General features: G+C 31.8%; 1 protein-coding gene across 1 annotated transcript; it reads right to left on the bottom strand.

Moving 5' to 3' along the window:
* Nucleotides 1–205: 205 nt before the first annotated feature.
* Nucleotides 206–16,334, bottom strand: LOC132749133 (solute carrier family 15 member 1-like). Its single transcript, XM_060738829.1, has 6 exons — nt 16,290–16,334; nt 8,725–8,865; nt 5,858–5,972; nt 5,097–5,228; nt 4,070–4,177; nt 206–3,743 (listed from the first exon to the last, which is right to left on the bottom strand). Exons 1-6 carry the CDS (start codon nt 16,328–16,330, stop codon nt 3,516–3,518), a joined length of 765 nt encoding a protein of 254 aa, XP_060594812.1. The 5' UTR covers nt 16,331–16,334; the 3' UTR covers nt 206–3,515.
* Nucleotides 16,335–16,639: the final 305 nt, after the last annotated feature.

Genomic DNA, 16,639 nt, shown 5'->3' with positions numbered 1-16,639 from the left:
GGTAAACAAACCATCCCACTTTTACAGTTAAACAATTAAAAAATAAAGATCACAGAAATATACATCAGTATCTATACTAATAGACCAAAATGAAATAAAGAATCAACGATTATTTAAATGAAAAAAACTTTCATGTTGCAGTTTCAAGTCAAGGAATAAATATCAAGGCAAGGAATAAACAAAATAGAATAAACAAAATAAAAAGTGTTGTATTTTTTATTTATGAAAGAACCATGACAATATTTTGGCTGTTTTAAGTAAAGAAATCAACAAAATGACTTTTAAAATAAAAATATTTTCAAATAGTTTGAAGCAAATGGTGTTAAAGGTAGCCAATCTATCCTATACCCTTGGTTAAGGTGATTTCCAGCATATACATATATGTAGTGAGGTAAAGAGTTTTATGTACTGTTTTGCGTAGTGTAAAAACATTTTTTACAATCAAATAAAGCTCGAAAATATACACATTAAAATCATAAACACGATAAGGGAACATTAAACCATAGAAATAAATAGTTTTTCTTTCTGTAGAATGGACAATGAAGTAATAATTGATTCTTACAAATTACTAAATCACTATAACATTGAATGAATGCACTAAAACAAAAAGGAAACGAAAGGTTGATCAGCTGCTATCTGGCAAGTTAGAAACATTTTGGACTTAAAACATGAACTGCAAGGCTTTTAAAAATGAAAATTTTACTATTTTTGAGGCTAAATAAGCCTATAACAAATTTTGATTTGTTAAAAATATTGATTTTTTTATATTGCAAAATTAAATAATTCCTGGTTGCAAGTTTAGGTACACAAATACATAAGCTGGAATGTATATATAAGAAAAATAACACAAAAAATTACAAGTTTGCAAAAGCAACATCTATCTGTGCATATGAATTGAAAATAAAATACTATAACATAAACAAGAAAAAAAAATATAAAATACCAACTACACTATACTACATGTATATAACATAGTAAATGTATAACAGAAAGCTCTTTCAACAGCAAACAAATGAGATTCATGCATTAAACAAAACAGAGAACAAAATCAAATTAAGAATAGGTAGAGAAAAGTAATTTGCAGTCATTTTATAAATACACTAGACAGTCAAATTAGGAAAATAAGGCTTTTATTGCAATAATCTATGAAAATACTCAATGAGAAAAAAATTAAGAGACATAAAAAAAATTATAGTCTAAAATGTAAAAAAAAATCCTGATTTCACAAAGTATAAATTCATCTTTTATATATTATGCACTAAAATTAAAATAAATATACATAGATATCCACAACCATTAACAACAATCAAAAGTTAACAATAGTCAACAGCTAACAATTTCTTGCCATCAAAGTCAAATTTAACAATAAATAAATAGAGTATTCAATAGTTTATAACAATTTAAGACCACAAGATGTGTGATTTTGTAAATTAAACATGTATCATTTGCATTTTGGAACATTTTTCACAACAGTATTAACATACTCCACAGTCAGATAACCACTGACATGTTTCCTGGCATTGCCTAGGTGTTTAGAATTATGTAAACAACTGCTCTCAGTGCTTGAAAGGAAATGAAGAGCGAGCATAATGTAGAATTTTGTAAGTTGAAAAAGGGCCTTAATAATATTTTGAGGGGAAAAAACCCCTTGTTAAAAGTTATGGGTCTTGGACAGAGACCTATTATGCTCTCAAATAATTGTGTGAAGTTTCAATCCATTCCTTTCAATAGTCATAGAGATGACAACTTGCATGCAAAAACTTAATTAAAAAGTGATAGCAACACATACATAGCACCCCCCCCCCCCCCCCCCCCCCCCCCCCAAAAAAAAAATCCTCTAGATTCCATGAAACTTGTATAAAAATACACAGGAAACTGTTCAGATGGTTAAACCTTTGTCACTTTCCAACATAGGCTAAAATGATCACAGATGGACATCAATCTCTGGTGGATTTATTTTTAATCATACTTACTTAAGCTAAATCTTTAAACTTATTTAACCACTCTCAAGTCTGCTCCCTCAAACTAATGGTGACATTTACTAATCAGTAATGGTGTCATTTGAGGAAACATGGTTGTGACCCAGGTAGAGCTTGTACCTGATCTCCGTTGTTTAAGAAGCAGACACCTTAACACGATGCTATTACACACGCTGGTAGATTTTCATAACAAAAACATAGACTTATGTAGAACAGCCAGAAGAAACTTGAAACTTCTGTTACAATCAATTGTAAAATCAAGCGAAATAACCCGTTCTCACAAGAAAATAATCATCATAAGCAGCAATATCAATTTTGTGACTTTGTACACATTTTCAGTGAAAATCATGTCAAATCTTAAGTAAAGAAAAACACAATGAAATAGGTACATAAGTAAATAAATATAGTGTAAAATGACCAAATCAACACAATTTTATCATGAAAAATACAACTTCAATCTCACATAATAGTCACATTCTCATACTAAACTAAGCCATAGTAAAATCACATATAATAAACTTATCATTCAAGTCCATTACTTCCATACACAACTCATTAACACATGTTTTCAACCCAATCTTTAATTTAAGTTATTTTTCTGAACTTACAATTTGATTTAATTAATAACTTGTGCGGAAATTTTCAAACCAATCCATCAATCTGCTTTTCAAAAATAATTATTTTAATGAAAAATGAAGGTTATAAACTCAGATACGCCTAGATTTATATTTTATTTTGTAGCATCTTTATTTATAATCAAGAATAAGTTATTATATCTGATACTTGAATATTGCCTTAAAATAGCAGAAGAAAAAATGCACTTTTTTAAATCACTTTTTACCTCCCTTTTAAGACTCATTGCACATGTATGTGTGAATAGGTAACATTTAATCTTCACCAAGCTGTAACTTAACAATTCTGCTCTTAAGATGACTCCCTGATATATAATATTTCACCAGAGAACACCAGCAATTTAGGGACTTTAATATTGAGTCTAGTATCATGTTTTTACTATTGCAACATAACAGTCCCGCTGTTTTCAATATATCACAGATGATTATCAATCATGGATTTCAAACACATACAGTAAACTCCACTTATAAAGATATTGCTTATAACAATATACCGCTTATAATGTTGCCGTTGCCAAAGTCCCGACCCTCGTTTTCAAATTGGTGGCTTCTTGGACAGAACAATATCCGAAATATATTGATATAAATTTGGCAGTCCCCTATATATCTTTATAAGCAGAGTTTAGTGTCTCTATATTTGTAACTGAGAAATATTCATTAAGTAGTATAAACAATATGTAAACAAAAGCAAGATGGAATTTAATTTATCTTCTTGGTATTGGTTCAATTGCTCTTTCAGAAAAAAATGCCATGTACAAGCACATATAATTGAAGCATACATCTAGCTCAAGTACTTTTCAAAACTTTTTTGTTGTTAAAAAAGGTAAAAATCTAGTTCAGTTTAAAATACACCTGCAGAGGTACTGTAAAGCCTGTTAAAACAGTATAATACAGTTTGTAACAATTAATTTTGAGAAGAAATTGAAATACTGTGCCTAGGAGCAGATGTAGTAAAGCTTTTCAGTGGAAATTCTTCGTCCCCATGTCTTTTTGAACTATTTGTTTCTTCAGATTCTTCACCTAATTCAGCATAATCTAGAGAGTTAGCTTTGTATTTGTAGAACATGGACATTATCATGAAGATGAATGTATCTAAAAACATCAGCACAGCAAATAGGAAGAATTCATACATCTGAAATGAAGAAGAAGAAAAGAAATTGAGATATTTACAAGTCATTTCCAACAATAATTGAATAATGTATTAATTTCAATTTAGGGGCTTGAATCAAAGAACCAAGACATCTATTACGTCAGTCTTAAGTAGCTTCCTTTCCATTGTGCTATTGAATGCATAACTTTAGGCAACCATAACATACAAATCTTAACATATTCAAAGGATACTGCTCAAAAATACAGTGTATACTGTATTCATTGACAGTGGCACTACAAACTGCTGAACTATTCTTGCTATATTCTTTTCCAAAACAACTCGAGAATTAATTTAAGTCTATAACTTACCTGGGAAGGAATGGAATGTATGTTTGCCACAATTATCACCATCAAATCTCCAAATGATACAGTTAGTAACCACACAGCTTGTACAACAGACTTCAGCGACATGGGGGCCTGGTTTGAAAATGAAAATTTACCATGTCAATCAATCAATTATTCAATTTATCAGATGGGAGCATAAATAATTGTGATAGTTTATGTCAAGTCCCACCACTGAACTACAAGTCTAGAATTAAATTTCTAATCTTATTTGATAGAAGACAATCTCTGTGACATGTTAAAGTCATTAACAAAAAAAAAATATATATATATATTTATTTAATTTTACCCATGAAATATGGTGCTATATCAGTCAAATATATTTCATATTTTTTGAAAATAAATATGAAATATAAATATGAAAGTGGGCGGAGTCAAAACTCATATTTATTTTAAGGGACTTCTTTCGCCGTTTTGTTTGAAAAATCTGATCAATACAAAACAACTTTTTCTTGAATATTGTTTTGAAAACTATCTAGCATGATAGAAAATGGTCTAACTAAGAAAATTAATCCGAACACCAATATCTTTAATTCAGTAATTAACGCTGTACAGACGTTTAAAAGAGTTGTTTACATGACGTCACAATGTAGCGCCAAACAGCGCGTGCTTACGCATAAATTACTGCGCGCTGTACAATTGCAGTTGGTAGCAAGCAAGGGGATTCGTTACTTTTTTCTTTGATAATGAAATTAAATAAAAAGGTTATTTTTTCGTTTTTTGTGAAATATGGTATATATTTTCACTCAACATGATAAAATGTCACATATTTTCACTCGCCGTACCGGCTCGTGAAAATATGTGGCATTTTATCATGTTTCGTGAAAATATAATCCATATTTCACGCAAACGAAAAAATATCCTCTTAATATTTTGTGTTTTTGTTATTTTATCATACATTATTTCTAAGGACATTCTGCTTTGATATTGCATTATAATCTCAATCTCCAAGTATATTTGAAACACAAATACTCACATAGTAGCATATTTTTACCTGAGAATAAGCAAATGAAAGCCCACTAATTGAGAAAAGAACTTCCCCAAGTGTGACGAGAACGTACTGAGGTATCATCCATGCCATTGAGACAGTGTTTTCTGTGACATCCACATATAAATGAACACCAGACTGAAATAAACAACACCAGGTCAACTGTCAAGCTTCATTTCTATACAATATGAGGGGAACAGCTTTTTGAATTGAGGTCAACTGTCGAGCTTTATTTCTAAACAATATATATTAGGGGAACAGCTGTTGGAATTATAAACTGTTATAGAGATCACTTTCAGGGCAGGATTTTTGCAAATAAGAGGACTGTAAATTCATACTTAATTGGCAGTGAAACCCAATACTTTAAAGGCATTATATTTTTTTGGTATATGTTAATTCTGTCTTCAAGATAGGATAATTAAGAGTGATGAATGCATAATGTTTGTATCATTTATGTAAAGCATAAAGTTTTAGACAGGGCTAGTTATATTAAAATACAACCAACCACAGGAGAAAGAAAGGCAGGGTATGTAAATCTGCTACCATGATTAAATGCTTTGACCTAAAATGACGAAAATCAGTCATGCAATTTTCAAGGTCCCTGTGTTCTTAACATGATTTGATTTTTCAAGTCACAGGTACATTTAAATCTGCACAGCTGTGAGATATTTTCAATTATCATCTATATCTGTCTTAATTTCAATAATTTTTCTATTTATGTCAAACACATAGCTGAAACACTACTTACTATATAAGTATATAATTACCTTAGAACCATTGCCATATACTAATGCTGTATACACTCCTCCCATTTTAAGAGTAAACTTTGCGGTAGTGTCTATCAAAATAGATAGATCTTCACTCAGTTCATAGATCTTGTATCTAAAATAAAAAGTTCAATGCTGTTCTAATGTTACTGATATAATTTACAAATTAATTTGCAATATAACATAACTGAAATGGTTGCCGTTTGTTGGTATTTGAAAAGCACTGTCACTTTTCAAGTCAATAAGGATTTTTCCAGGTTTATTAATTACAGTGGTGGATAAAGACCTTGTGTCCCTCTAAACATTATCTTCTGCACATGTTGACACCTGAGTAGAACCACTGGCCTTCCATAAACTAGCTGGACAACTTCCTCACAAGACAGGAACAAAAGTCTGTAGCAGGAATGCGATTGGCTATGCCTCTCAACAATAAGATATACGAGCATGTGATGAAATTTTATCTTTTGATGACATTCTATTCAAAAAAAACGCTCACACTAAAATGTGTAGGACAGTTGTTTTAAGACCCTCTGAAACACTACAATATAATAACATTTTCCATATATTCTTTAGCACATTCAACCTGAAAGCTATAATGTAAATACTAGAACTATCACTAAATGTGATTAATACCCCCACAAGTCTGCTTCGGAAATGAGGATGTTACTAGTAACAGAATACCTTGTAATAGAATTGAAAAATAGAGTTATGGTTGTGGGCAATTAAAGATAATTGTGGTTCATGTATGTTGCATTTCCTTTCAATGTGGTTGACCATTGATGAAGTTTAATTGAATTACTCTGTAATAAGTCCAGAAAGACAAAGAAAAAGAACAAAGGGCAATAACTCTATAAATACTGAAGATAGAGTTATAGTTCTTGTGCACTGCACTTCCTCTTATTGTGCTTGACCATTGTATGAAGTTGTTTTGAATTCCAACCAGTACGTTTTAAGTTATGCTCCGGACAAGGAAAAGTATCAAAGGGCAGTAACTCTGTATTTTGTCAAAATGGAGTTATGGCTCTTGTGCACTGCACTTCCTTTTAATGTCCTTGACAACTGTATGAAGTTGTACTGAATTCCAAACAGTAGTTTTCAAGTTATGCTCTGGACAAGGAAAAGTAACAAAGGGTAATAACTCTGAAATAAGTCAAGATGGAGTTATGGTTCTTGTGCACTGCACTTCCCCTTATTGTGCTTGACCATTGTATGAAGATGTTTTGAATTCCAACCAGTAGTTTTCAAGTCATGCTCTGGACAAGGAAAAGTAACAAAGGGCAGTAACTCTGTAATTAGTCAAGATGGAGTTATGGTTCTTATGCACTGCACTTCCTCTCAATGTGCTTGACCATTGTATGAAGTTATAATGAATTCCAACAATAAGTCTTCAAGTTATGGTCCGGACAAAAGAAAGCAATGGAAAAGTAACAAAGGGCAATAACTCTGTAATTAGTCAAGATGGAGTTATGGTTCTTGTGCACTGCACTTCCCCTTATTGTGCTTGGCCATTGTATGAAGTTGTTTTTAATTCCAACCAGTAGTTTTAAAGTCATGCTCTGTGATAAGGTAAAGAAACAAAGGGCAGTAACTCTGTAATAAGTCAAAATGGAGTTATGGTTCTTGTGCACTGCACTTCCTCTCAATGTGCTGGACCATTGTATGAAGTTATAATGAATTGCAACAATTAGTCTTCAAGCTATGGTCCGGACAAAAGAAAGCAATGGAAAAGTAATAAAGGGCAATAACTCTGTAATTACTTTAGATAGAGTTATGTTTCTTATGCACTGCACTTCCTCTCAATGTGCTTGACCATTGTATGTAGTTATATTGAATTCCAACCATTAGTCTTCAAGTTATGGTCCGGACAAAAAAAAGAAGGCAATGGAAAAGCAACAAAGGGCAATAACTCTGTAATTACTTTAGATAGAGTTATAGTTCTTGTGCACTGCACTTCCCCTTATTGTGTTTGACAATTGTATGAAGTTGTTTTGAATTCCAACCAGTAGTTTTCAAGTTATGCCACGGACAAGGAAAAGTAACAAAGGGCAATAACTCTGTAATTAGTCAAGATAGGGTTATGTTTCTTACGCACTGCACTTCCTCTCAATGTGCTTGACCATTGTATGTAGTTATATTGAATTCCAACCATTAGTCTTCAAGTTATGCTCCGGACAAGGAAAATGCAACGGACAAAAAAAAAAAAGCAATGGAAAAGCAACAAAGGGCAATACTCTGTAATTACTTTAGATAGAGTTATGGTTCTTTTGCACTGCACTTCCCCTTATTGTGTTTGACAATTGTATGAAGTTGTTTTGAATTCCAACCAGTAGTTTTCAAGTTATGCCCCGGACAAGGAAAAGTAACAAAGGGCAATAACTCTGTAATTAGTCAAGATAGAGTTATGGTTCTTGTGCACTGCACTTCCTCTCAATGTGCTTGACCATTGTATGTAGTTATATTGAATTCCAACCATTAGTCTTCAAGTTATGCTCCGGACAAGAAAAATGCAACGGACGTCTGGACCGACCGACCGCCCGACCGACCAACCAACCGACCGACCGACCGACCACCGGGTGACTCCTATATACCCCCCCAAACTTCGTTTTTGGGGGTATAATAAGTAAAACTTTTCACTCTACAACAATTCTTAAATTAAATTAAAATCTTACATCAAACATGCACTTATAACGTAACAAATTTAGCTTATACCACATTTTTTTTTTCAAGATTTAACATTTTCAACTTTGCCGTGTTGGACTTTCTTCAGGGATTCTGTCTTTGTGTATTTTATAATTTACTACTCAATATCAATAATAATTGTTTTACAATAAGAACTTGCAATATAAATAAACTTTTGTTTAACTTACGAGAGGGGTTCCATCTCTATAAAGTTAGTTACTGTGAAAGGTTTCACATTGATATGCGTACCAATGTCTGTTGAGGCGGAAGTGTCCGTACCCATTGATACAATAGTAAGGCTATCTGCTAGTTTGTCTGTACAAAATATACTGAAAACATAGAAAACAAGTTTATTTCAGAGGCATTTTTCTCTTTTCAATTTTTACTTTCAGTTGCAATAGTGAATACACACACATGGTCACTGAATGAATATTTTTCAATATGTTTTAAAAGTATGTAAATTATTTCTTTCAAAAAAACAAGCAAGAAACTTTTTTCTCTTAGCTCCATGAATGGATTTGTGTGTTAACAAACTTATAGCTTCCTACAATACACATCAAAATAGTATAGTTTCACAGAAAATACACCATTCTTTTAGTCTAGTCAAATTAGCCCGAAAATCAAGCTAACCTAGAACTAATTGCAAAAGTTTTTGTTTTGGTATTTTATGATGGTACCATATCTGCTTGATATTAGGAAAAAAGTTGCACTCTTTTGCTGAAGGGGAAATGTGATAATTCCAGCTTTCAAGTTGACACCCTTAAATTTCAGTTATAAAATCGGCGTAATTTGTTAATTTCCGATGATACTAAAAAAAACACTTCTATATATAAGTTAAACATATTTATTACATGCAAACTTCATACAAACAAATTTTTGTCCATGTTGATACAAAAATTTATGCATTTAAAATTAAAAAAAATAATTGGTCGGCAATTCTATGACAAACTGGTGTCAAATTACCCCACCCACTTTATGTTAAACTTTTTAACCAGTCAAATTCCGATATATAAGCAGCAAATCATCCATTCCATGTATATTTACAGTAAAAACAATACATAATAACATATTTATGCATGAAGAAGTACTTTGTAAATTATGTCAACTGTATTCATATGAATTAAAATGGACATACATGTGTATTGTAAATTTTGTTTTAGATAAATGTTGAATAATTCAGGTACACTTGTGTTTAGCTAACATTCGGAACATCCAACGCATTTTGAATAATTTGTTTGTTTCAAGCAAAAAAAATAAAGAACAACAAGTAAGTATAATTAAGAGCGAGTAACAATTACCAAAACTACAGATGAAAAATACTATGCCCGGTCTATGGAGAAATTGTAGTATATACATTTAAGTGTCACTTGTTGAAATTTTACATTACACACGGAATAAAACTATATTACAAATGTACAAATGTACCGAAGAGCTACCTAATTTGGCAAGCAACAATGTAGTGATAATAAATATAAAGAACACGAATATACAGGCTGTTTCATTCACAAGAACTAAGTTTTTGTCACATTGATATGTACACTTAAATCACTTAAAGTTAGGGATGGCAACGAATACAAAAATCAATACTCGAGTACTCGGTTATTTTTCCGATCGAGTACTCGGTTACTCGGATGATTTCTAGTGATCTTCAAAGTTTATCTCATAGTATCAACACCGTCCACATGCTACTTTCGTTTTCTATTTAAATTCATAGAATTCGTAACTATAAATAGAACTTCACGGGAGACAAATTAATTAAAATTAATTCAACAACATTAATTTATATTTTACAACGTTTTAATTAATGCAATATCAAGTTTTAAACATGTATCACAGTTCATATAATTATATTTTTTCGTGTTGAAATAATATAGACTGATAGGCGCCAACAAAAGTTTAAAAGGGGTCTAAATACTTGTTACCTTTATTCTCACATTCATAATAGCAATCGGCCCTTTGTTGTTTTCAAAACAGTTACTTCCGCTACAAACTGTTACACAATTAAAGGTAATTGAATATCATAAGAGCTGGATGACATAAGCGACACAGGTGCGCGTGTCAAACTGTTGATCGCCTCGTTAAATTTATGATATCATTTTCGCACCTCTGCAAGGATGTTTTGATTGCAATAAACAGGTATTATGAAGATATCTGCACATCTCCGAATTTCTGAACTAATTAATTGGACACACCAATCTTTCTAAATCGTTAAAGATATAAATAATATATTTTTTCCGAGTAATCGAATATCAATTTTAATAACCGATATTCGGACGTTCGATCGAGTACTCGGTTAACCGGTTACTCGTTGCCATCCCTACTTAAAGTATATGGTAGGGTTATTGTCATGCTTGTACTAACACATAACAGTCTACAACATATAAAACCACTTCTATAAATTTGAAATTATCGTTCTGTATGTTAGACAGTATAGTAATACTTTTTTATTTACAATAGGTGAACTTTGACATTGACAATTAGAAAAAAAACAGTCTGTCGCAACACAAGCAAATATAAGAAAGCATTGATAAGTATGTATTCAATATACAATCTAACTCTAAATGCACAATACTATTGTACATTTGGAGTTAGATTGTTTCAACCATTTTACTACATTTATGTTATAGCGCATAGTTTGGTGCTAGTACAAGTTTATTGTTCTATGATAGACACCAATGTAAAAATATTGTGCATAAATTTTAGTATAATTTGACACTGGATAAAAGAGTATAACTACAATACTAAAAAATACTTCATATGGCAAGCAAACAGAGTATTATTATAATTCTTTTGTTTTTATTACAAGCTACATTGTATTTACTTCACGAGGAATATGAGACTGTTCAATATATAGAACATATTTGTCTGCAAAGTTTTATATGATTAACTTAAAGTGAAACCTCTATTGCTTATGTAAAAACAAGATGCCAGATGCATGTATATTGCCAATAATAACACAAAATATGAATACATTTCAATACAAAACAGGTAAAAATTGACAACTAAATTCTAAGAGCATTGTGTCGATACAAGATCTAGTCCTCCATGTCTGCAAAATCAATATCTGAAATGGACCGACAGTTTGAACAGCTAATACAATGACATTCTCCACAACCAACCGAACATTCGAGGTCATGTTTGTGACAGGTACATGTCTAAGAGTGGCTTTTTTGCAATTGCATCTGATATTTAAAAGAAAATCTGGAGCAGCGGGTTGTGTAGATTTTGCAGGTACAAGAGTCCTTAGAGAAGTTCCTATCCCCATTCAGTTGGATCTAATTCATCATTTCCAATCCATGTTTGTGTTTGAAAATATGACGGTATAGAGTGTTGCGCTGCACTATCAGACGTAGGCGGAATGCTTTGAACTTGAATAACAGATGAACTTGACATGGGTTTACTTACAAATTTGTGAAATCTCAGTCTGTTCAAATTTATCTCCCTAGCTCCATCATATAATATCCTCATGGATTTTTCACCACCTGCAATAATTTCTTCTTTGTTGAAGAATGAAATATTGCAGCATTTTGCCGGAACACTTCATTTTTACACATTATTTTTAAGAACTGTCACAATCTAGAGAAAGCGTGCAGGAATGGTAGGAGATAACAAATCTCTATTCCAATCACATTTTGGTGTCTTTTGAATATATATGCCAAACTATTTGGGTTTTCATTGTCTGATCTGTAATATACATTCTTCGAATCTGACGAAAATCCAAAACTGACAACAGTCTGTTTAAAACAACATTTCCCCACAGATTGTTTCTCTCAGAACATTTAAGTTGTATTGTTTCCTGCATTCTCGGAAACCCATGTTTTTTACCGTATACATGTATCGGTAATAATATTAAATGTAGTAGATACGAAATGTGTACCGTGGGTTCCCGACGATGTGTTTCCTGAAAATCAAAACTTCTACCAGGATGAACATCTACGTTTCCCAGATGCAACTTTAGCAGGCTTACCACAGAACGAGCAATTACACTTAAAAGCAAAGTTAGCATTTGATCTTAAAGGTCTTTTAACTTGGTTACACTTAACATTGGAACTATTTGAAATGTTTCTATTGTGAATAAAATCCCTTCTACAGTCTTGGTGCACAATTTGACCTGTAATTGTTCGTATACTTGTATACTTGAATTCCTCAGATCGCTAGCATGGTTAACACTGTGGCTTCCCTTCTTTCTGAGAGTGACAATTGGGACCCATTCTGGATCTCCTGCGCACAAAATACGCACGTTGTAGAATCTGAAAGCATATTTTAAATCTACAGATCTGTATATAAAATTATTTTGTATATGCATTATTTCACAGTAACAATAGTATTATGTAGTGTAAAATATGAATATACATGTATATAACTTATGAAATATGTTATTTTATATATGTTTGTGTATTGATTTTCTTACTATTCAGACCAATATCGACACATGGGAACATGATGAATGTATAAACCATCTGACATTGGTAAAAACAAAATATACCTGTTGCCATGTTGATATTTACTTGTAGATCCCGAAATCAGAAATGCACAACGGGTTTCTGAAAAAAAATCAGTAAAGAAATATTCAGTATAAAATGTGCATTTATTTCAGCCTACCTTAAATAGCCTATGTTATTTCCCTGCATTTAACATACATAAAACCTTTGTCCGAAAACTTAGGCAAGCATGTGTACATTTACAGAGAAATTGTCATGAGTTTTTATTAATTTAATATACAGTAGTCAGTATAAACATACCGAAATGCAACGCCCTTCATATCGTTGTTTGTTCCATCAGCATGGTTTGGTATTGTGGCTTGTATCATCTATAGAAATAAAAGACATATTTTGTGAGAAATTATGTATGAATTTAGCATATATTTATCTTAGCATATTAACTTTGTATTTAAAGGAAACAAGTATATTTTGCATGAACCGATACTCAAATGACAAAATCGTTCATTTCATTTTTCCACTTTGATGAATAAAGCGTGACGTCATTTGGCCAATGTTCGGCATTACTTTCCATAGGTGTTAAATGTAGGCAATAACAAAAAATATCCGTACTATGTTATACTTTGCATTTTTGAAATATTAAATCAGTAAGTTATACAATCACAACAGACCGAGGAAGGTGAACATATATGGAATGTATTGTATGTTCCGGGCAATCATGTAGTATGAAAGCTTCGGGAGCGATTTTGCAAATTTCCTATGAAGAGCTACTGGTGTGGTCCATTTCACATGATAGCATATTTAAAAAAAGGACAAGTTAAAACAAACATTGTTCATATATTATAGATAGAAATTGTGCATAATAATACTTAAAGTATGACTCACCTTGATACAAGAGACAGCTGAACATAAAATAATCATCAAATGACCATTAGTGTGTAAATCATGGATGTCGTATCTGAAATTAAGTATTGATTTTATTTATGTACATTTACATGTTTAATAATGCAAAATTATATATCTAAATATAAATTTTACATGTAAATCTGAACATTGTTTTATATACTGGTTTGGGACCACAAAAACCAGACAACCACCAAACCCTGACGGCCCCGAAAATGCTTTATTTTAGTATTTTCTTTGTTCAGTGGTTGTCAGTCACTTTTTCATCAACAATAAATGCATGTTTCTTCTAAAATTAAGTAAATAAATTTATTTCAACCTACGTAAATGGTTAATATTTTATTGTCTATTTTCTAAATGTTGACGTTGAAATTTGGGGTCAAAGAAAGCATTGCCTGACCTCATATACCAGCTATAATCATTTGCAGAAAGTAAACAATAGAATATTCAAAACTTCAGCATTTGTTGCTTTAAATAATTTATCATGATAAAATCTAAAAATCAAAACACTCAAGCTTTTATTTTATTTAAATCACTGATGTACATATCTGTCCAGACACCATAATACTGTAGTGTAGACAATTTAGGTGATTTTGATACCCTCCTTGTGGAGCCTCAAATAAAGTGTCAATACAATCAGAAATAAAAAACTAGTTGGTTGTTAGGAGAAAGAACCTAGCTGAACTGTGTCAAATTTTAAGGTCTCTATGTTAGAAATTATGAAATTTGTACGGAAAATTGTTCAAAAGTGTTTGTTTGATGTCCCCGACCAGTACAGTAAAATACCATGTTATATAAAATAATGCATATTCACGACGTATATTATGTCCGTTTTGTCTTCCGTAGATTAAAAAATCGTGAAATTTGTTTCATTTCAAAGTAACAATAGTATGTCGAGAATACAAAGTTTTCATGTTAAATATGTCTTTTATAACATCGTTTTCTTATAAATATATATATATATCGTTCATTTTATGAATATAATAAAATCAAATACTAAACATTTACTGGTGATATTGGTTTGCTGTTTATTTCAAAAATATTTAACATAAAAATCGTAGTTATATTTAACTTATGGCACTTATTGTGGACAGTAAAAAGGCATAAATGATAAAAGTAAATGTAAAAATACACGAAACAAACTTACCTTTGCCATCCAAACGCTATTGTTGATGAAAAATGATATTTATTTTTCGAAGGAAGTTTCACGAAATCATATGACAAGTTTTCAATGACGTGCTTGCCTACGTAAAATTGTTACTCATAGGAAAAAACTGCGTGTATGGTGTGTACAGTTTTGGGTCTCTAAAATATAAAGTTAAAATTCGTGAACTTTGAAACGCTTGTAAAAAAAGTTGTGCACAGAGTTATACGTGCAACTTTTTTTTCTGACATATACATATACCAGACCTATTCAATGAACAAAGATTCAAAACTTTTTGCAATTAGTTCTGGGTCATATTTATTTTACTAAGACATTTTGTACTGAAATGTTGCAATACAGAAGGGCAAAATCAATTGTCTGTATTGCATAGGTGTTCCCCACAGCCTGTACGGACAACTGAAAATTTTCAATAATTAACTCTATAAATATCAATACGGAACAAGTTAAGAAATGCTTCAAATAAACAAAAGAGCACCGCCAGGCGGAGCATTATATGCCCGAAAGTGTTTTTTTTTTTTAGTAAGGATGAAGCATTGTAAACACACGGAAATGAAATAAGTATTACCTCCCCTTTAAATGCAATTCCACCTATTGAAGTTTGAATATTGTGGGCCAAATGGGAACTCAAAGTTATGGCCTCCAGTAACTGTTTTCAGTTTTAAGTAAAGTGACCTTGAACTTTGACCTTTTGACCCCAAAATCAATAGGGGTGTTCTACCCAATATGGCCCAATCATCCTATGAAGTGTAAAACAATGTGGCCAAATGGAACTTAAGTTATGTTCTGGAAACTGCTTTTCAGTTTTATAGTAATAGTGGACATTGACCTTGTGACCCCAAGATCAAATAGGGGTGTTTTCACCCAATATGGACAATCATCCTATGAAGTTTTGAACAATGTTGGCCAAATGGCACTTAAGTTATGCTCCGGAACTGTTTTCAGTTTTAAGGTAATAGTGACCTTGACCCTTTGACCTTCTGACCCCAAAATCAATAGGGGTCCTTCTGCCCAATATGGACAATAATCCTATAAAGTTTAAAAGACTGTGGCCAAAGGGAACTTAAGTTATGCTCCGGAAACCAACATTGCTAACGGACTGAGGGACAGACGCCAAGGGGTATAACATAATATGCCCAAAATTCTTCGGGGCATATAAAAACAGATAATCAGATTTTTGCCGGCCCTGACAAAATGCATCTAATCTAAAAACATTGTTAAAATCATAATAAGACATTTATTTTCTTACCTTAATGCTGCATTACCATGTTTTGGTTTTTTCTCTTTCATCTGGAAACTGAAAAAAAAATTAAATTAGATGAAACATTCAAGTATGATAAATTGTATTCTTCAAAGTGATTTAAAGAGACTGATTCAGAACAACTCAAGACCACTGGAAGATATTGCAACAATACATTTTACCCACATAGGAGTTCCTAAACTTCTTATCAATATATTCTCGGAATTTAAGATACATCTTTCACTTGTATCTAAACCTATTCCTACAATCGCAGGGTTATCATTATATAACCGCTTCCGGCGAATCCAGATCATCTGGTTTTTTAAAATGCTGAGAAAATTGGGTTGTATTAAATTCCC

This window comes from Ruditapes philippinarum, unplaced genomic scaffold, assembly GCF_026571515.1.
Source record: "Ruditapes philippinarum isolate M1 unplaced genomic scaffold, ASM2657151v2 ctg11075_1_1_1_1, whole genome shotgun sequence".
Taxonomy (NCBI): domain Eukaryota; kingdom Metazoa; phylum Mollusca; class Bivalvia; order Venerida; family Veneridae; genus Ruditapes; species Ruditapes philippinarum.
The sequence above is the reverse complement of the archived record's forward strand: the minus strand, read 5'-3'. Positions and strand labels throughout refer to the sequence as shown.